The following is a 26,856-nucleotide window of genomic DNA, read 5'->3' as shown; positions in this document are numbered from 1 at the left end:
CTAAAATAATAGTTAGGAGTCACTATAGTTCAGCATTACAATAGTTTAGTTTAAAGACAAATTCTGAAGTTGGGTGGAGGCTGAGGGACATGGATGGAAGTCATCGTGGTTGTAGTTGTGATAGCTTAGCATAAGAGAAGTTTTGAATGTTTCCTTAAAGCACTTAGACAAAAATAAGATGAGTTTCAGAAGTACTCATTGAATTATTTTTTGTGTACTCTGCATTGTTCTTAGTTTCAGGATCTAAACACTTAACAAGATAAAATAAGCTTTTGTCCTTATAGAATTTACAGTTTATGGGGAACACAAGTTAAAGGGAAAAAGACTGACGAATGTTATGAAACAGAATCTACTGAAAGTTATAAGAACGTGAATAACAGCTGACATTTATTGACTATTATAAGCCAGACAGTGTTCCAACAATTTTACTTATTTTTCTTTCCATTTATTTAACACAACAGCTCAAAAAAAAAAAAAAAAAAAAAAAAAAGAGATGCTGTTTTGACATTCCTTATTCTACATAGGTGAACCAAGAGATTAAGTAACTTGTCCCAAGAGATGTAGTTTGTAAAAAGTGGAAGAAGAAAGGTAGAATTCACAATATTCTCTCTAACTGCATAGCCTCTACTCTTTTCTATGATGAGAAGAAATTGATAACTTCCGTTACTGAAATATTACAGAAAATGGGCCGTAGAAGAGTCAGGTAGAAATTTCAGGTATATGTTAAAAGGATAAACTATAGGAGGGATGTACTATATTAGAGATTATTTCAGAGACATCTCAGAGAGAGAACAAGTGAAATGAGTGATTGCAACATTTGAAGAATTTCTGATAAATAAATAAAGAAACCTGAAAGTAGATCTCTTGTAGAAACATGTCCATTTAGTACATGTGAATAAAGAGGGAATGAGACAATGTGGTAACTTTCCCCTCAGAGGTGTAGATAATGAGGAGATGGGAATTCACTATGGATCTACCTGAGGGGTATACAGTCCTTAGAGAAAATAAAAAATGATTAAAAGAGTGAGTCCCTAAGGAACTCTACAGATCATGAACTGAGATCCATAATTTCCTTATTCCATATAACCTAAACCCTGGGTAGGAACAAGCAAGATTCTGACCTATTTTTCACCAAATGTATTACATCATTACACTCACATTAAATCTTCTGTGCCTAATCAAGTAACAAGCATGATAAATGTATTATTTTCTTCTATCTTATGAAAACACTGAAAATATCAGAAATTACAGAAGTTCAGAAAGATTTCCATGCCATAGGTGAATTAATGTCTACTCCTCTCCCCTAAAATCAAAAGGATCAAGCCTGGAGAATGTGAAATGACATTTGCAGAACCAACAGGGTAAAGACCTAGAAACATAGATCAATGGAACAAAATAGAAAGCCCAGAGATAAATCCACACACCTATAGGCACCTTATCTTTGACAGAGGAAAGAATATACAATGGAGAAAAGACAATCTCTTTAACAAGTGGTGCTGGGAAAACTTGTCAACCACTTGTAAAAGAATGAAACTAGAACACTTTCTAACACCATACACAAAAATAAACTCAAAATGGGTTAAAGATCTAAAGGTAAGACCAGAAACTATAAAACTCCTAGAGGAAAACTTAGGCAAAACACTCTCTGATGTAAATCATAGAAGGATCCTCTATGATTCACCTTCCAGAATAATGGAAATAAAAGCAAAAATAAACAAATGGGACCTAATTAAGCTCAAAAGCTTTTGTATAACCAAGGAAACTATAAGCAAGGTGAAAAGACACCTTTCAGAATGGGAGAAAATAATAGCAAACAAAGCAACTGACAAAGAATTAATCTCAAAAATATACAAGCAACACCTGCAGCTCAATTCCAGAAAAATAAAAGACCCAATCAAAACGTGCACCAAAGAACTAAACAGACATTTCTCCAAAGAAGACATACAGATGGCTAACAAACACATGAAAATGTGCTCAACATCACTCATTATCAGAGAAATGCAAATCAAAACCACAGTGAGGTACCATCTCAAGCTGGTCAGAATAGCTGTTATCAAAAAGTCTACAAACAATAAATGCTGGAGAAGGTGTGGAGAAAAGAGAAGCCTCTTACAGTGTTGGTGGGAAGGCAAACTAGTGCAGCCACTATGGAGAACATTGTGGCTATTCCTTAAAAAACAGGAAATAGAACTGCCATATGACCCAGCGATCCCACTGCTGGGCATACATGCCAAGGAAACAAGAACTGAAAGAGACATGTGTACCCCAGTGTTCATCACAACACCGTAGCTAGGACATGGAAGCAACCTGGATGTCCATCAGCAGATGAATGGATAAGAAAGTTGTGGTAGCTATACACAATGGGATATTACTCAGCTGTTAAAAAGAATGCATTTGAGTCAGTTCTAATGAGGTGGATGAAACTGGAGCCTATTATACAGAGTAAGTAAGTCAGAAAGAAAAACAGTATATTAACAAATATATATGGAATTTAGAAAGATGGTAACGATAACTCTATATGTGAGACAGCAAAAGAAACACAGATATAAAGAACAGATTTTGGGACTCTTTGGGAGAAGGAGAGGATGGGATGATTTGAGAGAATAGATTTGAAACATGTATGTTATCATATGTGAAATAGATCGCCAGTCCAGATTTGATGCCTGAGACAGGGTGCTCAGGTCTGGTGCACTTGGATGACCCTGAGGGATGGGATGGGGAGGGAGGTGGGAGGGGGGATCAGGATGGGGACACATGTACACCCATGGCTGATTCATGTGAATGTATGGCAAAAACCACCACAATATTGCAAAGTAATTAGCCTCCAATTAAAAAAAAAAAAAAAAGACCTAGGTAAGAGAGCCAGGAGTGAAGTTTTAAGATCAAAGTTGGGTGAGTTTCTGAATTTAATTTGCAATACTCATTCTTTGTTTTGTTATGAAAGTCCAGGGACCTATTATATGTCCATTCTTTCTCATTTTGTGCAGTTGAGACTCAAGGAAAACTACTGGAAGCATCTGTTGGAGAGGAATCAGAGAATATTAGAGGGGCTCAAAAGACATATCAGTCAGGAAGTTTCCTCTAAATAGGTAGATCTCTCACTCTTCTATCTTTATGATTTTTACTCTGTGACAAATTGTAACTTAATTCTCGTAGACTCGGGTCCCCTCATCTAGATTTAGAAACAGTGCTCCTGGTTCCTGCCACATAAGGTCTAATCTGCATGAGAAGCCAGTGCCAGGTTGCTAGGGTCACTGCCTCCATTTGTACTGGTGAGGGAAGAGTTCACAGGAATGAGGGAATGTTGAGAAGAGAGTAGAAGACTTGAATCCTTGTCCATCTTTCTTTTCCCTGGGTGTTTCCAGAAGGTATATTTACATATGGCAGCTCTTGCCTTCCCTCTATAGCATGGTTGTGATGTCCTTTGTTATATTTTCTTATTGAAACTCTAATTAGGCAAGTCCACTTCACTCTGTATCCTGATAATGGAAAAGGCAGACTGTATGGGATCAGGTCAGGATGGTGTCAGGCATTCGCAGTGTGTATACTGTTTTGTAGGATGGGACACTGGATGAGGTGAGTTGTTCTCTAATGGAACCCTTTCTCCTGTATCCACAGAGTCCTTTAGAGAAGAATGGCTCCTGGAAATGGGTCTTTCGTGATTCAGTTCATTTTGATGGGATTAACAGACCAACCAGATCTCCTGCTTCACTTTTCCTTCCTGTTCCTAGGTATGTATATGGTCTCTGTGATGGGGAACCTGGGCTTGATAATCTTAATTAGGCTGAATTTACATCGACATACCATAATGTACTTTTTCCTCTTTAACTTGTCCTTTATAGATCTCTGTTGTTCTTCTGTGTTTACACCCAGAATGATGATTAACTTCATATCAAAGAAGAATATTATTTCTTACGTGGGGTGCATGACTCAGCTTTACTTTTTCTGTTTTGTTGTCATTTCTGAATGCTGTGTGCTGATATCAATGGCCTATGACCGCTAAGTGGCCATCTGTCATCCACTCTTGTATAATGCTGCCATGTCCCCTAAAGTGTGTTCCAGCCTTATGCTTGCTTCCTACTTGATGGCATTTTCTGGTGCCATGGCTCACACTGGATGCATGCTGAGACTGACCTTCTGTGATGCAAACACCATCAACCATTATTTCTGTGATGTCCACGCTTTTGCTCCAGCTTTCCTGCACAAGTACCTATGTCAGTGAGTTGGTCATTTTCATTGTGGTGGGCATCAACATCATTGTGCCCAGTTTCACAGCCTGTCTTTTATTGTCTCATCCTCACCAACATCCTCCAAATCAAGTCCACAGAGGGCAGGTCCAAAGCTTCAGCACTTGCACTTCCCACATCATTGCTGTTTCTCTGTTCTTTGGATCAATGTCATTCATGTATCTTAAACCATCTTCTGCTGGTTCTATGGATATGGAAAAAATCCCTTCTGTCTTTTACACGAATGTGGTTGCTATGATGAACCCCTTAAACTATAGTTTGAGAAATAAAGATGTCAAAACTGCTCTGAGCAAAAATCTGAGTAGGAGATAATTTTGAATAGAGTATCTCTCTCTGTGAAGTTGGTCAAGGGCAGAAAGTTTCTGTGTTTCATCATAGTAACTTTGTTGACAATCTTCTTATTTCTTTTTCACCATGTGGAAGGGTATCTGAATCATCTCACAATTTATTTCCGCTTTTTTAGAATTGGTCTCTCTTTTCTTAACACTGACACAATTTCCTTTCCTCACTTTCTGCCATTTATTAATACTATTCAAAAAAATTATTAAATCTGTTTTTTTCTATCAGTTTGAACTTTTTCCCTGTTGAAATAAAAGACTGGTCTATGGATGATCAAATCAGGGAACACAGTGTGATGTCGTGTCTTTATGGTTGTCTTATCTGCCATTGGAAGCATGAATCAGACAATGTTTTCTCTTCTTTTCCTTCCAGTCTTCCCTGAGAAAGAGTATATTTCATTTAATCCCTGAGATATAAAGTTACATAATGGCTAAGTATAAACAATTTTGTTTTTGTTAACAGTCCTCATTTTGGTTTTTTTGACAAAGAATTTTCTTACTTTTACACACCCAGTCCTGCACATAACAGATTATTAACATATACTGCCTGGATGGGAAAGTATAACTCACAGCAGTTATTGCTTTATTTACAGTTGCATATATTTTAATGAAAACATCTAGACTAAATTCAGTTTTATGATTTAAAGTCTACTAATCTCAGTATACTTCGCTTCTGCTTTATCTCATTATTTTTGTTTCAGTAAACATGGCACAGAGCAAAACATTCTAATCTGAAATTTGATTGTGCTTTTTCTCTGGGATGGTACATGAATTTTTCTCAGGATGAGTATTTTTTGTTTTTTTAGTTTTTTTGTTTGTTTGTTTATTAAAATAATTAATTTTGTTCTTGTTGTTGGGAAATAGGAAGCCTTATGGATGTGAATAGTGGGGAGATGATTGGTTTAAGTAAGGACATTATTTTTCCAATAAACTAAGAAAAAAAAATGGAACACTTTCAAGTGTTTGTAATTCAAGGAACAGGGCTTGGGAGATTAAAGAGTCCAGAATCCTGTCATGAGGCCAAGGTTCAACAGGCCACATTGCCAATAAATAAGAGGTTTTTGTGGGGATTTCTCATGAGGCTTAGGAATTGCATTTAAATATGGGTTTTTTTTTTTTAACCTATTCCACCAGTACATTAAATGTTTAGTCAATAAAGCTTTCATACATTTATGATACACAGTGAGCTTATGATAGTAGTGTTTTTTGAAATGAAAGTAGAAAACTTGTGGCTACATGTGAGGAAAAAGCTAGAAAACATTTTTTTTTCCCTGAAGGTAAAATAACTATTATTGATTAAAACTCAAATTAGAGATAAGGAGTCTAGGAAATAAACTTTTGAAAATAAAATCCTTTTTTTATGATTCCTTCTTTTTTTCTGGAAGACCTAGAAATATGAAAGAGATCACAGGATTTCTATGAATAGAATGAAAACTTATTTGCTAATTAAAAAATTAAACTCATCAAACTCCAACACTGTGTGACCTGGGCAAAACTAAACCACTTCTGCTTTTGCCGGCTACTTCCTCATGGATTTTAAGGTATAAAATCCTTAAATTGCTGTTAAGGAATGATAATTTGAAAGAAATATTTGGTGACTAACTCAAGTTGTGACTTTTCTTGAATAGATTTTTGGATTACTTTCCTTTTGAGAAAATATGGGGAAATGGATACCTTAAAATGCTTAAACGACTCTGCAGAATCACTCAGTTGTGTCCTACTCTTTGGGACCCCATGGACTGTAGCCCACCAGACTCCTGCCCATGGAATTTTCCAGGCAAGGATACTGGAGTGGGTTGTTGTACATGGCCTTTATTATATTGAGATATGTACCCTCTAGTCCTTGTTTCTGTAGTATAGTGATTATCACTTTTGCCTCACATGCCAAAGATCTGTGGTTCAAAACCAGGTAGAAACAGACTTTCAAAAGCCTAAGGGTCTTTGTTAGTCCCTAATTACTATGGGCTTCCCTGGTGGTAAAGAATCTGCCTGCAATGCAGGGGACCCAAGTTTGACCATTGAGTTGGGAAGATCCCCTGGAGAAGGAAATGGCAACCCACTCCAGTATTCTTGCCTGGAGGATCCCATGGACCAAGGAGCCTGGTGGGCTAGAGTTCATAGTGTCACAAAGAGTCGGACATGACTTAGCACACATACATATGTACCCTCTATGCCCAATTTCTGGAGAGTTTTTTTTTTTTTTTTTTTCATCTTAAATTGGTGCTGAATTTTGTCAAAAATTTATTGCACATCTATTGAGATGATCATATTGTTTTTATTCTTCAATTTGTCAGTGTGGTATATCACATCGATTGATTTGCAGAATTTGAAAAATCTTTGCATACCTGGGATGAATTCCAGTTGATCATGGTGTGTGATCTTTTCAAAATATTGTTGGATTCAAATTGCTAGGATTTTGTTGAGGCATTTTGCATCTATTTTCATCAATGCTATTGGCCTATAATTTTCTTTTTTTGTGGTATCTTTGTCTGGCTTTGGTTTCAGGTAATGGTGGCCTCATAGAATGAGTTTGAAAGTTTTCCTTCCTCTGCAATGTTTTGGAACAGTTTCAGGAACATATGTATTAACTCTTCTCTAAATTCTTGGTAGAATTTGCCTGTGAAACTATCAGGTCCTGGGCTTTTGTTTTTTGGGAGTTTTTTAATCACAGTTTCAATTTCAGTGTTTGTGGTTGGTCTGTTCATATTTTCCATTTCTTCCTGACTCAGTCTTAGGAGACCGTTTATAAGATTTGTCCATTTATTCCAGGTTGTCCATTTTATTGGCATACAGTTGCTCATAGTAGTCTCTTATGATTCCTTGTATTTCTGTGGAGTCATTTGTAACTTTTTATTTTTCATTTTTAATTTTATTGATTTGAGTCCTCTTCCTTTTTACTTGATAAGTTTTGCTAAAGGTTTATCAATTTTGTTTCTTTTCAAGGAACCATATTTTCATTTCATTGATCTTTACAACTGTTTTCTTTGTCTACTGCATTTATTTCTGTTCTTTTCGTTAGGATTTCTTTACTTCTACTAACTTTAGGTTGAGTATTACCTCACACCTGCCAGAATGGTTATCATCAAAAAAATCCACAAAGAATAAATACTGGAAAAGGTGTGGAGAGAAGGGAACCTTTCTACACTGCTTGTGGGAATGTAAATTTGTATAGGCACTATGAAGAACAGCATGGCGGTTCCTTAGCAAACAAAATAGAACTACCATATGACCCTGCAATCCCCCCGGGCATATATTAGAGAAAAACATGATCTGAACAGATAAACATGTACCCCAAAGTTCACTGAATCACTATTTACAATAGCCAAAACATGGAAGCAATCTAAATATCCATCAGTACAGGAATGGATAAAGAAGTTATGGTGCAAATGGAATATTACTCAGCCATTAAAAAAGAATGAAATAATGCCATTTACAGCAATGTGGATGGACCTAGAGACTGTCATACTGAGCAAAGTACGTCAGACAGAGAAGGGGAAATATCATATGAAATCCCTTATATTCAGGATCTAACAAGACATAATGCAAATGAACTTACAAAACAGAAAGAGACTCATTGAGTTAGAGAACCAACTAATGGTTGCTGGGGGAAGGAAGGGAGAAGAGACAGTTAGGGAGTTTTGAATGGATATGTACACACTGCTATATTTAAAAATGGATAACCTCTGGTATACCACAGGGAACTCTTCTTAATGCTATATGACAGCTTGGATGGGAGAGGAGTTTGGGGGAGAAGGGAAAAATGAATGTATATGGCTGAATCTTTTCACTGTCAACTGAAACTATCACAATACTGTGAATGAGCTATACTCCAATTGAAAATAAAAAGTTTAAATTAGAGAAAGAACTGCTTTCCAGAGGACCTATTAACATTCCTCTGAAGAACTCAAAGTCTTCCTAGAGTGAGATAAGATGTGAAAGTAGCTTGCAAAATAATTGCCAAATTGTTCTCCCATAATATTATAAATTTTTCTGCAATTAAAAATGTTAGCCATATATTTCAAGTATCTTAATCTGATTTTTAAAATTTTTCTTAAGAGGCCTCATTTGGGAAATTTGCTAAAGCAATTTTTTAAATTAATTTAAGTTTTATCCAAGTCAAAATTTCCCACCAATGGGAGCTGGCTACTTAGATTATCTTGAAAACATTTTAAAATATTTCCAAAACATTTCCAAATGATAAAATCCACATTCTCTGACAAGGACCTACTCAGAGACAAATAACATTCTTCCTTAATTTACAGGGAGAGTTATCAGAGATTGATTTTTCACTCTCTGGTAGTTTTGATTCAGAAGAATCAAATTGTTACTTCAGAACAATCAAATCAGTTGTTACTTTTAGGACAGATATTTGTAAGAAAGCTTTCTTTTCCCCTTTAGGAAAAGAGGATCTTTAGACCCAATGTTCTTTTTCCTCACCTGTCATCTACTATGTGTAGACTGTTTGGAGAATTTATGATCTAATGTATCTCAGAGGCAAGATATCTTTCTTGTAAATGGTTCATTGATAGGATAGTTTATACCCTAAATAGAGTGAACCCCAGATTACAGCACGTCTTTTCAAATAATGCATATACTGTTACACTGCGGGATTTGTTAAGACGCATTTCTGCATGCATTTTTCATTCTTTTATTTGTTCAGAAATTTCTGGCTATGGAATTTTTTGAGGAAATGAAAGGGCACTCAACTATGGACACTTGGTTCTGAAGAGGACATGAAAACTGACCTCTGATCACATGGACTGACAGGTCTTCTTTCTGCTTCATTATCTTTACTTCGTGTCTCAGAGGCACAGTCTGCTTAGTCAGCTCAATACGTCGTAACTTCCACTGGAATCGTTATCGTGTATAATCAGACTTTCTTTGAGATGGAGAGCCAAGACTGGTACAAGGATTTCCCTGAAGAGAGGCTAGTCTCTCTTATTTAATATTAATATCATAAGCATTTGTAAAGTTTCTTGGGGGTATTTCTGACCTGTGTTCACATAATTAGTACTTTTTTCTTTTCATTGGACTCTTTTCCAAAATGCTGTATCATGTATCATACCTTCTCTTACCTAATTTAGTTGACTAGTCGATTTAAATATTATACAATATATTAGAAAGATTCTAAACAAGAAGGGAGCTATGAAAAAATTGCAAAAAGCTCCAAAATTTTAGATGCCATACTCTTAATTTTTATTCATTAGAATTTCAGTTCCTATTGGTCTTTTCCATTTCTCTCTTTGGAGTTGTTATGAAAAAAAAAATCACTTAATTTTGGTAGCACAAGTGACTCCTTTGTGCGTGGGGAACTACTTTTTTGAGAGTTTGATGCTTTCCTACTAATAAGAGAAGCCTCTTATATTGTAAATGGTAATCTTTTCCCTCCTTCCACTAAATGTAAGCAATGTGTGTATAAATATAGACTTATGTCAAGGCTATGGTTTTTCCAGTGGTCATGTATGGATGTGAGAGTTGGACTATAAAGAAAGCTGAGTGCCAAAGAATTGATGCTTTTGAACTGTGGTGTAGCCTCCAATTAATAAAAATAAATGAAAAAAAAAAAAAAAAAAAAGGGAAATGAACTGTGGTGTTGAAGAAGACTCTTGAGAGTCCCTTGAACTGCAAGGAGATCCAACCAGTCCATCCTAAAGGAGACCAGTCCCGGGTGTTCCTTGGAAGGACTGATGCTGAAGCTGAAACTCCAATACTTTGGCCACCTAATGCAAAGAGCTGACTCATTCAAAAAGACCCTGATACTGGGAAAGATTGAGGGCAGGAGGAGAGGGGGACTACAGAGGATGAGATGGTTGGATGACATCACTGACTCGATGGACATGGGTTTGATCGGACTCCGGGAGTTGGTGATGGACGGGGAGGCCTGGCGTGCTGAGAGGTTCATGGGGTCGCAAAGAGTCGGACAGGACTGAGCGACTGAACTGAACTGATAAATGTTTATTTTTCACATACAAACACACATATATATTTCTAAAATAGATCGAATTTCCCAAAGCAACTGCATTGTCTCAGAAAAGTAACATTCTTTAATTTTCTTTTTTATGGTTTTAAGAAGGTTAAATTTTGTACAATGGTTAATTTGTGCAAAAGACTTCATAAATCAAATTGGTCTTTTCATGGCTTCTCATCAAAGATGACTCTGATTCAATTTCTTATTTAGTTTTAACCAATATTTAATCATAATTTTGAGAAGTATATTTTTATTACACTGCTTGAATTTTCAAGTGGGTAATGGAGAATCATTGAAGGTACCTGAACTAGAGAGAGAGAGAGCAATGATTTCTGATTTCGGTGTATATAGCTAAATAAGAGTGAGCTTCATGACAATGTTTATGGCTAAATAAGAATGAGTATGTTGGAAAATGCTAAAATAATCATTAGAAGCCATTAAAGTTCAGTACTACAGTAGTTCAGTTTAAACATCAAAAGCCAGAAGTTGTGTGGTGGCTAAAGGACATAGGTGGAGGTCATTGTGGTTGTAGATATTGTGATTGTAGATGTTGTGATTTGGTGTAAGAGAAATGTTGAATATTTTCTGATGGATCTTAGAGAAAAATAACATGATTTTCAGAAATATTTATTGAGTTTCTTCTATGTACTCTGCATTGTCTTAGATCTGGGAACCATATAGTAAACAAAATAAAAGAAATGTTTTTCTTTATAGAATTTACAGTTTCTAGAGGAACACAGGTATTCAGGTGGCAAAAAGTTCTGTTGAGTGTTATGGTGGAGAACCTAGTGGAATTTATGTGCATGGATAATGACAGCTGACATTTATTGACTATTTACCATATTCCAGGTACTTTCTCAACTAGTTCACTTAGACTTTTTCCATTAAATTAGCATGGTAGTCCAATGAAACAGAAGCTGTCTCTACCACCACTATTTTACAGGATGGAACAGAAAGAGAAGTCACCTGCCCAAAGAATTATAGTTTGTAAGTAAGAATTTAAGATTAACAACACTCTCTCTAACTCCATAGCCCCTATTCTTTTCTGCGATGAGAAGAAATTGATAATCTCAGTTACTGAAATGTTACAGAAAATGACCCAGCAGGAGAATCAGGTAGAAATTTCAAGTAAGTTTTTTAAAAGTATAAACTATAGAAGGAATATATTGTTGAGTTGCTAAGTCATGTCCAACTCTTTGTGACATCATGGACTATAAGCCACCAGGCTCCTCTGTCCATGGAATTTCCAGGTAAGAATACTGGAAGAAGTTGCACATTTCCTTCTCCAGGAGATCTTCCTGACCCAGGGATCAAACCTGTGTCTCTTGCATTGGCAGGCAGGTTCTTTACCACTGAGCTACTGGGGAAGCCCCATAGAAGGAGTATACAACATTGCAAATTATTTCACAGATATTCTAGAGAGAGAAGAATTGAAATGAGTTACTGCAACACTTGAAAAATTTCAGTAAAGAAATAAGGAAACCCGGAAATAGGAGCCTTACAGAGAATATGTACATTGGGGAACTGGGAATAAAAAGGGAATGAAATAATTAAGTAGTTTTTCCTTTGAGGTGAAAGTAATGAGGAGATGAGAATTTACTTCATATTTATACTGAGGGATGTATATTACCTAAAATGAAAAGGAGTAAAACAGTGATCCCCCAAGAAACAAAAGACAGGTCATGATCCAAGATATATAATTGCCTTATTCCCATTTATACATATAATCTATACCCTGGGGAAAAGATTGAACAAGCTTCTAGCCTATTTTTAACCAAATGCATCACATCATTACATGCACATTAAATCTTCTGTGTCTAATCAGGTAGCAAGTGTAATAATAAAAAGGCTTATTTTTCTCTGCTGTTCGAAGGCACTGAAAATAATTATCAGATATTATATTAGTTAAGAAAAATTTCCAAGAAATATGCTGATTTAAGTCAGGTTGTCTCCCTTAGAATCAAAGGAATTAAGCCTCAAGAATCTGAAAATGCATTTCCAGTATCAACTGGGTAGAGACCACTGATAAGAGAACCAGCCCTGAGGTTTTCTGAACTAAGGAGGGTAAGTTTCTGAATTCAATTTACAACATATAATCCTTGTTTTGAGACGAAAATCCAGGGACCTAAAGTTCATTCTTTCCTATTCTGTGTAGTTCTGAGACTCAAGTGAAGCTTGTGGGAAAATCTCTTCAGGGGATTGGTCAGAGAATATTTAGAGTCATTCAGGGGCTCAAAGAGTATATCAATCAGGAAGTCTCCTCTAAGTAGGTGGAACTCTGTCTTCTACCTTTGTAGCTTTTACTCTCTAACAGGGAAAGTAACTTAACCTCAGGAGGATTCTGGTGCCTTCATTTTGTATTAGAAACAGTGTTGTTGGTTCCTACCAGTCAAGACTAATCTGCGTTAGAAGCTGGCACCAGGTTGCTAGGAACACTGCCTCCGATTTTACTGGTGAGGAAAGAGTTGAGGTGAATGAGGAAACTTTGAGAGGAAAGTCATACAACCCTGTCCTGATCAACAGTTCTCCCTTAGTTTTTCCAGTGTCATCATTGCCTGTGGTCTTCCCACTATAGGCTAAGTTTGTGATGCCTTTGCTATATTAGCTTATAAAAGCTATGATAAAGTGAAAGTCCATTTCACTCTGTATCATGATAATGGTAAAGGTAAATTCCACGCATCTAGGTAAGGTCTAAGCTCATGCATTGACAGTGTATACACTCTATTGTAAGATGAAATATTATGGCAAGAACTGAGGTGTTTTCTAATCTTATTATTTTCTCCTAAATCCACAGATGCCCTTAGAGAAGTATGACTCCTGGAAACGACTCTTTTGTGACTGAATTCATTCTGTTGGGATTAACAGACCAACCGTATCTCCAACTCCCCCTGTTTCTCCTGTTTCTAGTAATGTATGTGGTCACTGTGATGGGGAATTTGGGGTTGATAGTTCTAATTGGGCTAAATTCACACCTACACACCCCCATGTACTTTTTCCTCTTTAACTTGTCCTTCATAGATCTCTGTTATTCTTCTGTGTTTACACCCAAAATGATGATTAATTTCATATCAAAGAAGAATATTATTTCTTACTTGGGGTGCATGACTCAGCTTTATTTTTTCTGTTTTTTTTGTATTTCTGAAATCTATGTGCTGACATCAATGGCCTATGATCGCTATGTGGCCATCTGCAACCCACTTTTGTATAATGTTGTTATGTCTCCTAAAGTGTGTTCCAGCCTTATTCTTGGTTCCTACTTGGTGGCATTTTCTTGTGCCATGGCTCACACTGGATGCATGCTGAGACTGACATTCTGTGATGCAAACACCATCAACCATTATTTTTGTGATATTCTCCCTCTGTTTCAGCTCTCCTGCACAAGTACCTATGTCAATGAGCTAGAACTTTTCATTGTGGCAGGTATTAATATCATTGTACCCAATCTCACCATCATTGTCTCTTATGGCCTCATCCTCACCAACATCCTCCGAATACGCTCCACAGAGGGCAGGTCCAAAGCCTTCAATACCTGCAGTTCCCACATCATTGCTGTTTCTCTGTTCTTTGGATCATGTATATTTATGTATCTCAAACCATCTTTTGCTGGGTCTATGAATGAGAGAAAGATCTCTTCTCTCTTTTACACCAATGTGGTTGCCGTGATGAATCCTTTAATCTACAGCTTGAGAAATAAAGATGTGAAAATTGCTCTGAGAAAAACTCTGAGTAGAAGACAAATTTAATTAGAAACTATCTTTCTGTGCACTTAGTCACAGGGCAGGAATTTTCTGTGTTTAGAATAATTTTATTGACAATCTTCTTTTTTCTTTCTCATCATGTTGAAGAAAATTTGAATCTTCTCTTAATTTATTTTCAGTTTTTATAGAGTAGGTCTTCTCTCTTTCCTCACTATTTGCACAATTTCCTTTCCTCTTTTCCCACTTACTAATACTAGTAAGAAGAAAAGTACTATCTCTGGGTTTTTTTCATTATCATTTTGAATGTTTTTCTCTCTGGAAATAGAAGACCGTTCTATAGATGATGAAATCAGGGAATATTAGACTGACACAGTGTCATTAAAGATGTTTTATCTGCCTGTTGCCATTGGAAACATGAATCAGACAATGTTTGATTTTCTTTTCTCTCTAGCCTTCACTGAGAAAGAATATTTATTTCTCCTTTAACACCTGAGATGGAAGGTTCTATACTGACTGTTTAGTATATCCCATTTTGCATCTGTAAACACTTCATATTATGCTTCATTTGGCAAAGGATTTTCTTACTTTTGCACACCCAGTCCTGTACATAATGGATTGTCAATATATATTTATTGCTTGTTTGGGAGAATAAAATTTAATGTAGTTATTGCCTTATTTGCAGTTATATATCTTTTCAATAAAAAAGTCTAGACCAAATTTAGCTTTCTGATTTTAAGTCCACTAATCTTAGTATACTTCTGCCTCTAAAGTGTATCTAAACAAGCAAATAATAATTACACAGTTTGGGAACATTTGTAGGCATTATAGAGGCCCATCTATTCCATTATATATTTTATCACTATTAGAGGTGCCAAAATTGTGTTAAAAGTTGGTCAAAAATCTTTCATTTGAGAAGCCTTAAAATAAAAATCAAACATTTCATTTTTAGAAACAATAAGCTTTCTTTAAAATTAGATTTCATTCTTTCAGATTATTTAAGGAAAAAGTAATTTTAAAATTGGCATACCATTGTAGACATTGTGTTTAGCAAAGTTTTAGAAGAAATAACCTAGTTCTCACTTTAATTATCAACTCAAGCTCTGTTTGTTTCTTTGTGTTAGTTGCTCAGTCGTGTCCGACTCTTTGCGACCCTATGGACTATACCCTACCAAGCTCCTCTGTCCATGGGATTCTCCAGGCAAGAATACTGGAGTGGGTTACCATGCCCTCCTCTAGAGATCTTCCCGATCCAAGGATTGAACCTACATCTCCTGCATTGCAGGCAGATTCTTTACCATCTGAGCCACCAAGTATTTATTTGGACCTCACTAAAAAAAGGGGGGAATCAACGTAGAGTGTTTACATGTATAACCCAGAGCTATCCTTTATAGTGTTTGCTTTTTTGTGTTATGTACTAAAGAAATTATGAGAGAAAATATAATTCTATTGAAATTTTACAGCTGAGAGTTAAACAGGCAAGTCAAGTTTCTCCTGTGTCTGTGTAATAGGAGAGCTTCTCTGGTGGCTCAGATTATAATGAGTTTGATCCTTGGATTGGGAAGATTCCCTGGAGAAGGAAATGCAACCCATTCCAATAATCTTGTCTGGAGAATTCCATGGATAGATAAGCCTGGCAGGCTTATCCATCAGGTCTTAGAGTCGGACATGACTGAGTCACTAACACTTCTTTTTTCCACCCAATTCAGTGTGAAAGCATGGACTCTCTAGGCAATTATAGAAAGCAGAAAGAAAATTTACTAATTGTTTTCATTGCATCCTCCACTCTTTTACACAACCTCCCTACAAACAAGCACACACAGAGACAGACATACAAAGATTGCCTTCAAATCTTGTGTTTTGTGAAATTATTGCCTAAAACCTACTGGGAGCATGCAATGCACTTGCCATCTTTGCAAGCACTTCCAGGTACTTGGTTCCTGTTTTCACCTCCTAAGAACAAGGGTTGAACTAGAAATGCTTGCTGATTTCAGGAAGAAATAATAATTATTGCTTCAACTATTCATTGTTTATGTAAAAGAAAAACAGAATAAAACACCACACACATTTTGTAACTGTGAAGAGTCTAGCACACACAAATGAAGAAATGTAAGAGATAGGTATACATTTAAATTTTCATTTTCTATATAGTAGGCTTTGGCAAAACACTCCAGTATTCTTGCTTTGGAAATCCCATATCAGAGGAACCCGGTTACTACAGTCAATGGGGCCCCAAAGTGTTGGTCATGATGTAGTGACTAAACAACAGACTTATATTCTACATGTGGGTAGATCCAAAAATAGATCTTACATGGTTACAATTATTCCCCAAAAGTGATTATGTCAGCAAATGCCCATGTTGAAGATAGACATGCCATTTTTCCCTTAGTCTGGCACACTTGGTGTTTTCTCCATCTTTATGACATTTCATTGTATATTCATTTTAGCTTCAGATGAAGTAGGTGGTTTATATGCAAGGCTTTGCTGTACAAAATATATACCTTTGTATCTTAGAATTCCTCTCTGGGTGGGGAAGTTTTACATTCTGAGGGTGGAATTTCCAGGTCCCTCAGTGAGTGGTAGGACAATGGAGTCACCTTGGATATTTAAATTCTCTCTGACATCAAGCTGAATTAATCCACTTCTACTAATAATAAAGAGAATGAATAGAGTGTTACCATTGCTCTTAGAACTAGTGTTGTACTTTTCTCTTTACTATTACTTCTGTCAGTATATGTGTAACTCCTGGGAGAACTTTGAGGTAAATAGGAAAGGGGAACTTGGCTTCCATCTTCTCAGTTCAGGTCAGTTGCTCAGTTGTGTCTGACTTTTTGTGATCACATAGACTGCAGCATGCCATCACAAATTCCCAAAGCTTACTCAAACTCACGTTCTTGGAGTTGGTTGTGCCATCCAAGCATCCCATCCTCTCTTGTACTCTTCTCCTCAGTCTTCAATCATTCCTAGCATCAGGGTTATTTCCAATGAGTCAATTCTTCACATCAGGTGGCCACAGTCTTGGAGTTTCAGCTTCAGCATCAGTCCTTCCAATGAATATTCAGGACTGATTTTCTTTGGGATGGACTGGTTGGATCTCCTTGCAGTCCAAGGGACTCTCAAGAATCTTCTCCAACATCACAGTACAAAAGCATCAATACTTCAGTGCTCAGCTTTCTTTATAGTCCAATTCTCACATCCAAACATGACTATCAGAAAAATCATAGCTTTGACTAGACGGACATTTGTAGGTAAAGTAATGTCTCTGCTTTTTAATATGCTGTCTAGGTTGGTCATAGCTTTTCTTCCAAGGAGCAAGCAGAATCTTTTAATTTCATGGCTGCAGTCACAAACAGCAGTGGTTTTGGAGCCCCAAAACTTAAAGTCTCTCACTGTTTCCATTGTTTCTCCATCTATTTGGCATGAAGTTGTGGGACTGGATGCCAGGATCTTAATTTTCTGAGTGTTGAGTTTTAAGCCAGTCATTTCACTCTCCTCTTTCACTTTCATCAAGAGGCTGTTTAGATCCTCTTCACTTTCTGCCATAAGGATGGTGTCATCTGCATATCTGAGGTTATTAATATTTCTCTTTGGAAACTTGATTCTAGTTTTTGCTTCATTCAGCCCGCCATTTTGCATGATGTATTCTGTATGTAAGTTAAAAAAGCAAGTTGACAATGTACACTCTTGATGTACTCCTTTCCTGATTTGGAACCAGTCTGTTGTACTATATACAGTTCTGTTGCTTCTTGACTTGCATACAGATTTCTCAGGAGGCAGGTAAAGTAGTTTGGTATTCCCATCTCTTGAAGAATTTTCCACAGTTTGTTGTGATCCACACAGTCAAAGTCTTTGGCATAGTCAATAAAGCAGAAGTGGATGTTTTTCTGGAACGCTCTTCCTGTTTTGATGATCCAGTCTATGTTGGCAAATTGATCTCTGCTTCCTCTGTCTTTTCTAAATCCGGCTTGAACATCTGGAAGTTCGTGGCTCATGTACCGTTGAAGCCTGGCTTGGAGAATTTTGAGCATTACTTTACTGGTGTGTGAGATGTGTGCAGTTGTGCGGTAGTTTGAACTTTCTTTGGCATTGCCTTTCTTTGGGATTCAGTATTCTTGCCTTGAGAACCCCATGAACAGTATGAAAAGTCGAAAGGATAGGACACTGAAAGATGACCTTCCCAGGTTGGTAGGTGCCCAATATGGTACTGGAGAACAATAGAGAAATGAAGAGATGGAGCCAAAGCAAAAATAATACCCAGTTTTGGATGTGATTGGTGATTGAAGTAAAATGCAGTTTTGTAAAGAACAATATTGGATAGGAACCTGGAGTGTTAGGTCTGTGAATCAAGGTAAATTGAAAGTGATCAAACAGGAGATAGCAAGAGTGAATATCGACATTTTAGGAATTAGTGAACTAAAATGGACTGGAATGGGTGAATTTAACTCAGATGACCATTGTATCTACTACTGTGGGTAAGAATCCCTTAGAAAAATTGAAGTAGCCCTGATAGTCAACAAAACAGTCTGAAATGCAGTACTTGGATGAAATCTCAAAAATGACAGAATGATTTCTCTTCATTTTCAAGGCAAACCATTCAATATCACAGTAATCCAAGTCTATGCCCCAATCAGTAATGCTGAAGAAGCTGAAGGAATGGTTCAGTGAAGACCTACAATACTTTTAGAACTAACACCCAAAAAAAGATGTCCTTTTCCTTATAGGGGACTGGAATGCAAAAGTATGAAGTCAAGAAATACCTGGAGTAACAGGCAAATTTGGCCTTGGAGTACAAAATGAAGCAGGACAAAGGCTAATAGAGTTTTGCCAAGAGAATGCACTGGTCATAGCAAACACCCTCTTCCAACAACACAAGAGAAGACTCTACACATGGACATCACCAGATGGTCAATGCTGAAATCAGACTGATTATATCCTGTGCTGCCAAACATGGAGAAACTCTACACAGTCATCAAAAACAATACTGGGAGCTGACTGTGGCTCAGATCATGAACTGCTTATTACCAAATTCGGACTTAAACTGAAGAAAAGAGGGAAAACCACTAGACCATTCAGGTATGACCTAAATCAAATCCCTTACGATTATACTGTGGAAGTATAGATTCAAGGGGTTAGATCTGATAGAATGCCTGAAGAACTATGGATGGAGGCTCATGATATTGTACAGGAGGCAGTGATTAAGACCATCTTCAAGAAAAAGAAATGAAAAAAGGCAAAATGGTTGTCTGAGGAGGCCTTACATACAGCTGAGGAAAGAAGAGAAGCAAAAGGCAAAGGAGAAAAGGAAAGAAACACCCATTGAATGCAGCATTCCAAAGAATAGCAAGGAGAGATATGAAAGCCTTCCTCAGTGATCAATGCAAAGAACTAGAGGAAAACAACAGAATGAGAAAGACTGGAGATCTCTTTAAGAAAATTAGAGATGCCAAGAGAACATGTCATGGAAAGATGGGCACAATAAAGAACAGAAATCGCATGGACCAAATAGAAGCAGAAGATATTAAGTAGAGGTGGCAAGAATACACAGAAGAACTGTACAAAAAATTCTTCATGACTCATATAGCCATAGTGGTGTGATCACTCACCTAGAGCCAGACATCCTGGAATGCAAAGTCAAATGGGTCTTAGAAAGCATCACTACAAACAAAGCTAGTGGAGGTGATGGAATTCCAATTGAGCTATATCAAGTCCTAAAATATGATGCTGTGAAAGTGCTGCACTCAGTCAATTAGCAAATTTGAAAAAGTCAGCAGTGGCCATAGGACTGGAAAACGTCCATCTCCTAGATTATGAAACTAATTCCCAGATATGTTCATGGCTTGTTCCAAATCACAGTTAATAAGTGGTACAGCTGTGACTAGGTCTTGGGTGTTTTGATTCTAAACCTCTTGTGGTTGTTTTAAAATTATTGTACAAAATTTACTATACTTAAAAAATCAGCAAACACGAACAGCAATTTTAGTGAATAAAAATGCCTCTGAGCATAAATAAGGGCAACATACTCAAATAAGAAAAATATCCAGAAACTCTCTTTTATATTTCATATTTAGCATCTTTATTGCCCAATTTAGAATGTGTGAGCATCTTTTCATTTGATATAGTGAAATGCCTTTGCAATAAATGGAAACACATAAAGTCAGCCTATAGTATTCAATATTGATGTAAGTGTTTCACCAGGTTCAGCTCAGCACTAAATTCTTACTTTCAACATCTTATTTAACCTTCAAACCAATGAGATTCATGATTAGCCCAGTGTGGCCAAAACTGATAGCTGTTCACCTCTTCTTCTAGAATATACATTTCTCCGTCTCTCTCCCAGTGAAATATGGCACGCATCTGTGCTAAGTAGTCAGCACCATTCTAGGGTCAAGGTGTGCCCTTTCTGGATTTTCTTTGCCTTTGTGTAGGCTTTGATGCAGATGACAGTGAGGCCCTATGTAGATGAGGAAGGTATAAGCAAAGCCAGAAAAAGATTGCAGTAGAGACCAGATGGAGAATGGAAGAATAGAACTCACAGACGTCTCTGGGCTACTGGCAGTAGTCTTTTTATAGATCTGCATGTTGGTTGCATACTGTTCATTGTATTAAGATGTGTGAATTATATACCTTATACCCTTTTATTTATGCATCTATGTTAAATTTTATGATAAATTAAGGTTACAAAACATTGATTAGGGCTCTCTTGAACATTAACCTAATCCACGGATAAAGACTGAGAAGAAAGGCCCAAGTATGTGAAACAATCTTTGTACAGAATATGCCACATAGAAGAAACCAGCAGAGGAAGGTGAACACATATAAAGTTACCCAGACCAGTCCAGGGAAGAGAGTCTCCTCTTTCCCAACACAATTAAGAATTTCCACCTGTCTGTGGAGAGAGAAAAGTTAGTGCACAATCCTATTGCCTGGACTTTAGGTATGTTATATATCATTGTGCTTAAGTTAAGAGTAAAGAGGGTTTACTTCTCTTTGCATATTATATAGTTTTCTATTATTTTTAATTAAAAGACTCTTTGTGAGCCCATGGACTGCAGCATGCCAGGCCTCTCTGTCCTTCACCATCTCCCAAAGCTTGCTCAAACTCTTATCCATTGAGTCAGTGATACCATCCAAACATCTCATCCTGTTGTCCCCTTCTCCTGCCTTCAATCTTTCCCAGCATCAGGGTCTTCTCTAATGAGTCAATTCTTTGCATTAGGTGGCCAAAGTATTGACTCTTCAGCTTAAACATCGGTCCTTCCAATGAATATTCAAGATTGATTTCCTTTAGGATTGACTGGTTGGATCTCCTTGCAGTCCAGGAGACTCTCAAGAATCTTCTTCAACACCACAGTTCAAAAAGCATTAATTTTTTGGCACTCAGCTTTCTTTATAGTCCAACTCTCATATCCATACATGACTAGTAGAAAAACTGTAGCTTTGACTAGACAGATCTTTGTTGGCAAAGTAATGTCTCTGCTTTTTAATATGCTATCTAAGTTTGTCACAGGTTTTCTTCCAAGGAGCAAGCATCTTTTAATTTCATCCTTAAATCATCTTTTAATCATCAATGCATCTTTTCATTTCAGTCACCATCTGCAGTCATTTTGGAGCCCAAGAAAATAAAGTCTATCACTGTTTCCCCATCTATTTGCCATGAAATGATGGGGCTAGATGCCATGATCTTCATTTTTTGAATGTTGAGTTTTAAACAAGCTTTTCACTCTCTTCCTTCTTTCACCTTCATCAGGAGGCTTTTTAGTTCCTCATCACTTTCTGCCATGAGTTGGTGTCATCTGCTTATCTGAAGTTATTGATATTTCTCCCGGCAATCTTGATTCCAGCTTGTGCTTCATCCAGCCCAACATTTCATATGATGTGCTCTTCATATAAGTTAAAATGGGGTGGAGAGCTTTTGATTTTCCTTCCAATTCTAAACCCTTCATTATTTTCTATGGAAAGCTAATTTATGGAAATTAGCACCAGTGAGGTGATATTTCCTGCTTAATGAAATCTTCCTTTGGAATTGGAGCTCATTATAGAGCTTCAGCATGTGACAGAAAAGTATCTGTGTACGTGCAGAGTGAAATGCCATCCATCACACCTGAGAACACTTATTTTGTTGTTGGTACAATTATAACCTTTCATCTCTACTTCTTACTCTGCTTGGACCCATTGTCTCCTTCTTTTTCCTATTCTATTACTTACTGGTCCCGAAGAAAGCAGAATCTGATTTTATGAGACTGTTTTACATCCCATTGGTATTTTCTTCTACTGTAGCATGTATCACATTATATTGTAATTATCTTTTTACAGGTGTTTGTCCATCTGAATATAATACCACTAGAAGCAGATATGTTTTTCTTCAAAACAAGTGGGTGGGTTTTTTTTTTTTTTTTACCAAATGTATGCACAAAAAAACATACACACATATAGTTCAATGCCATCTCCTCTCTTCGAGGCAGTGGAGAGGAAAATTGAATGAAGTAAGGCTTAACAAATTCCCACCAGTAAATAGGAGAGATCCATCCTCAATGGGCTTGGTGGATGGAACATGCTGAGGTTTCCACCAAGCTGGTCTTCTATTGTCTGGACAGGCAGCAAAACCACTACTATGTTCAAGTCTCAGCAGATACAAGTCTTGTCACCTTAGTTTCCCTAAAGTGATGTCTACTTTTATTCTTATGGGGCCACTGGATATAGTCCTGACTCCTGTGGACAGTTGCCAGCCATTTGGTAGCTGAACTGATTAATTAACTACTAAATACAGGCTATCAATCTATCTCACTGAAAAGTTTACATTTCAAACATAGAATTGGTGTCTAAATGCATACTACTGTATCACAATCTGAGTGTATTATTCAGTTATATATTTAAGTGAAATGAACTCAAATAAATGGATATTTGAGTGAAGAGCAACAATTTCCAACTGCAGATTGTTTGGGGCTTCTCTGCCCAGCATGTACCTTCATTCCTTACCAAAATGTAAGATCTTTAGGGATATACCATTACTTTGTTAACTGGTATATCCTTAGTTTCTAGTATATCATGTCTGCTCAACTAATATTATTTGAATAATATTTGAATAATTAGTGGCTGAGCTATAAGTATGTTGCTGCCAAGTGTGATATATGCTTACTGGAAGTTTAATACAGTGGCTTAGTGATTGATTCCTGTTGGGTTGTCTTTCTCGGCAGATTAGAATTCTTTGGGAGTTTTAAGTAAGTACTGAGCTTCATCAGAATTAAATCAGGAATTCTCCTGTTAGGATCAGTATATGTTATTTTATTCAAACATGTATGCATTGGTAAAAGCTATGCAATGCAAAGAAAAAAACATGACTTTCAAATTTAGGGTTTTATTTAAGCACCTTTATGACTGCTTTTAATCAATAATCATAACTTCTATTTCTAAAACACTACTTAATTTCACCTATTTTCCATCACTCATTTTGATTTAGAACTATTGGTAATATCTTGATTGACATCCCTAAGGACAGATCTGTAGTCATAATACAATCCATCTTTAAAAAATTAATTTCCTGAGATATACAAGGTTACATGTGACATAATCAAAATGAAGGGGAAATTAAACAGGAAATGAAAATCAACTATACTTGTCTTCTATATTTCCCTTCCTTCTGCAGTAGAGTTTCACATAAGAAAATATCAGAGTGCATTTCCTTTAGAGGTGAATCATGCAGCAGATGTGTTGTGTTCATCTATAAATCCAACCACATTTATTACCATAGATTTTGTTTCATTTAAAATAGAAATATATTATTTGACTAGCAGCTCTTAACAAACTCTTCAAATGAAATAATTTATTTTTTATTGAAGTATGGGCTTCCCTGGTGGCTCGGACATTAAAGAATCTGCCTGCAATGCGGGAGACCCGAGTTCGGTTCCTGGTCAGGTAGATCCCCTGGAGATGGGAACGGCAACCCTTTCAGTATTCTTGCCTGGAGAATTCCATGGAGAGAGGAGCCTGGAGGGCTACAGTACATGGGGTTGCAAAAAGTTGGACATGACTGAGCGACTATCACACACACATACATAGTTGATTTACAGTGCTGTGTTAATTTTTACTGTACAGGAAAGTGATTCAGTTATATATATGTGTATATATATATATACACACACACACACAAACACACACACACACACACATTTTAAAAAAATCTTCTTTTCCATTTTGGTTTATCACAGGATAGTGAATATAGTCACATATGTCATATAGTAGGACCTTACTGTTTATCCATTTATATATAAACCTTTGCACCTGCTAATTCCAATTCCCACTCCATCCTTACCCTACCAGTCCTCCCCCCTTCCAAACACAAGCCTGTTCTTTATGTCTGTTTCTGTTATGTGGATAAGTTCATTTGTATTGTATTGCAGATTCTAATATAAGTGATACCATATGGTATCATATCACTCTGTCTGGCTTCACTTAGTATGATGATCAAATTCCATCCTTGTTGCTGGAAATGACATTATTTCATTCCTTTTTATGGCTGAGTAGTATTCTATTTTGGGCTTCCCTGGTAGCTCAACTGGTAAAGAATCCACCTGCAATGCAGAAGACCGTGGTTTGATTTCTGGGCCGGGAAGATCCCCTAGAAAAGGGATAGGCTACCCACTCCACTAATTCATGGACTTCCCTGGTTGCTCAGACAGTAAAGAATTCAGCTGCAATGTGGGAGACCTGATTTAGATTTCTGGGTTGGGGAGATCCCCTGGAGGAGGGCCTGGCAGTCTACTCCAGTATTCTTGTCTGGAGAATCCCGATGGATAGAGAAGCCTGGTGGGCTGCAGTCCAAGGGGCTGCAAAGAGTTGGACATGACTGAGCAACTAAGCACACAGCACCACATTCTGTTTATATACGCACCACGTCTTTATCCAATCATCTGTCAAAGAACATTTAGATTGTTTCCATATCATGGCTATTGTGAATATTGCTGCTATGAATATAGGAGTATATGTATCTCTTTGAATTGCAGTTTTGACTGGATATGTGCCTAGGAATAGGGTTCTTGGATCTAAGGTGATAATTTGGCATGCTTGAGGAAAACATAGTGGTATTATGTATTGACAGGAGTGAGGGAAAGAGACGATGATAAGGACAGAGATGTAGTATGTTGGTCCCTATTCGGCCATTGTAAAGCTTGGGACTTTGAGTGAAATGGAATGCAGGAATTTATAACACAGTGACATGCTTTAAAAAATGATCTTGGTTGCTGTGTTGGGAATAGACTGTATGAGGCAATGGATGAATCAAGGATTTAGTCAGGAGGACTTACTTTGTGGTAACAAAAGTAAGAAATAACATTTTCTCAAATTTAGGTGGCTGTATCAGAGTTGCGATATATAGTATAATTATGGATGCATTATGAATATAAAAGTAGTCACATTTTATTTTGCATGATATTTAAAACTTTTGTTTGGGAAGAGATACCTTAAGCAAACCAGGGGGCTAATAATAGATCAGAAAAATGTATAGTTTAATGACAGTGACAAACATTAGATTAATATCTATTCTTGTCAGGTCTATAATATAAAATGTATTGAATACATTCAGTCTCCCACCCCATTTGTGGCACAGAGCTCCTAAAGACTTTGGAATTCAAGGGATGACAAAGATAAAGGTGTACTTTGTAATGTTAATGAGGTGACTTTGGGGCCTCATCTAAGGATGCTGACTGGTTGCCAGAAGAACCAACCTTGTTATTAGGCGGTTGGAGATTTCAGTCTCTTCTTAGAACTTCTAGAATTCCATGAAGGGGAGAGGGGCTGAAGATTGGGTTCAATCACCAATGGCCAGTGATGTAATCAATCATGCCTGTGCAATGAAGCCACCATAAAACCTCAGAATGATGGGATTCCATGAGCTTCTGGGTTGGTGAAAGTGTGGAGATGCTGGGAGAGCTGTGTACCTGAGAAGGGCAGGAAGCTCCACACTCTTTCTGCAGACCTTGCCCTATTCATCTCTTCTATCCAGATGTTCATCTGTATCCTATATCAGATCATTTTATAATAAGATGGTAACTGTAAGTAAACTTTTCCTGTGTTCTGTGAGTCACTTTAGCTGATGAATTGAACTTAAGGAGGGGGCCCGTGGGAGACATTCTGGAATTTATCCCATTAAAACAAAAGTACTGGAATATCAAAAGTATGTACAATGTTGAATATTTTAGCATTGCTATTCGATAGAAATTATAGATCTCTATCAATAGGGAGTGGTTTGATGTATTGCAATATGTTCACAACATAGACTTTTGGAGATATTTTAGTAAGGTTCTGTTAGATGAAAAAAGCAAAGGGTCAAAAATATGAAGTTTGTAATCATTTGTAAAGTCTTTATAGTTGTAATTATTTTTTATATTAGTGAGTAGGAAGATATAGAAAGGTGTTCTTGGTTATAAATAAACATGGATAATTGAAGGTGATTGATGGACAGGAGATCATATAGGAAGGAGAGTGCTAAGGAAAAGGAAATGATATGCTTTAAAAATATAAAATATGCATTATATGGTCATTTATGCCATAATGCTAAAAACATGTATGTGTGGGAAGATGTGCATGTGCATGTCATATTTTTATAGGTTTTA

The 26,856-nt window shown here is 36.8% G+C and overlaps 1 protein-coding gene and 1 pseudogene across 1 annotated transcript; both read left to right on the top strand.

The window, feature by feature from the left end:
- Positions 1-3,559: 3,559 nt before the first annotated feature.
- On the top strand, positions 3,560-4,559 carry LOC136169248 (olfactory receptor 8B3-like; annotated as a pseudogene).
- An 8,804-nt stretch (positions 4,560-13,363) lies between these two features.
- On the top strand, positions 13,364-14,296 carry LOC136168754 (olfactory receptor 8B3-like). Its single transcript, XM_065936449.1, has one exon. It carries the CDS (start codon positions 13,364-13,366, stop codon positions 14,294-14,296), a length of 933 nt encoding a protein of 310 aa, XP_065792521.1.
- The last annotated feature ends 12,560 nt before the right edge of the window (positions 14,297-26,856 follow it).

The sequence above is a fragment of the Muntiacus reevesi genome, chromosome 5 (genome assembly GCF_963930625.1).
Source record: "Muntiacus reevesi chromosome 5, mMunRee1.1, whole genome shotgun sequence".
Taxonomy (NCBI): Eukaryota; Metazoa; Chordata; class Mammalia; order Artiodactyla; family Cervidae; genus Muntiacus; species Muntiacus reevesi.
The sequence above is the reverse complement of the archived record's forward strand: the minus strand, read 5'-3'. Positions and strand labels throughout refer to the sequence as shown.

What these genes read in the sequence shown, in the direction of transcription:
- LOC136168754 (XM_065936449.1), top strand. Translation starts at nt 13,364, where the DNA reads ATGACTCCTGGAAACGACTCTTTTGTGACTGAATTCATTCTGTTGGGA.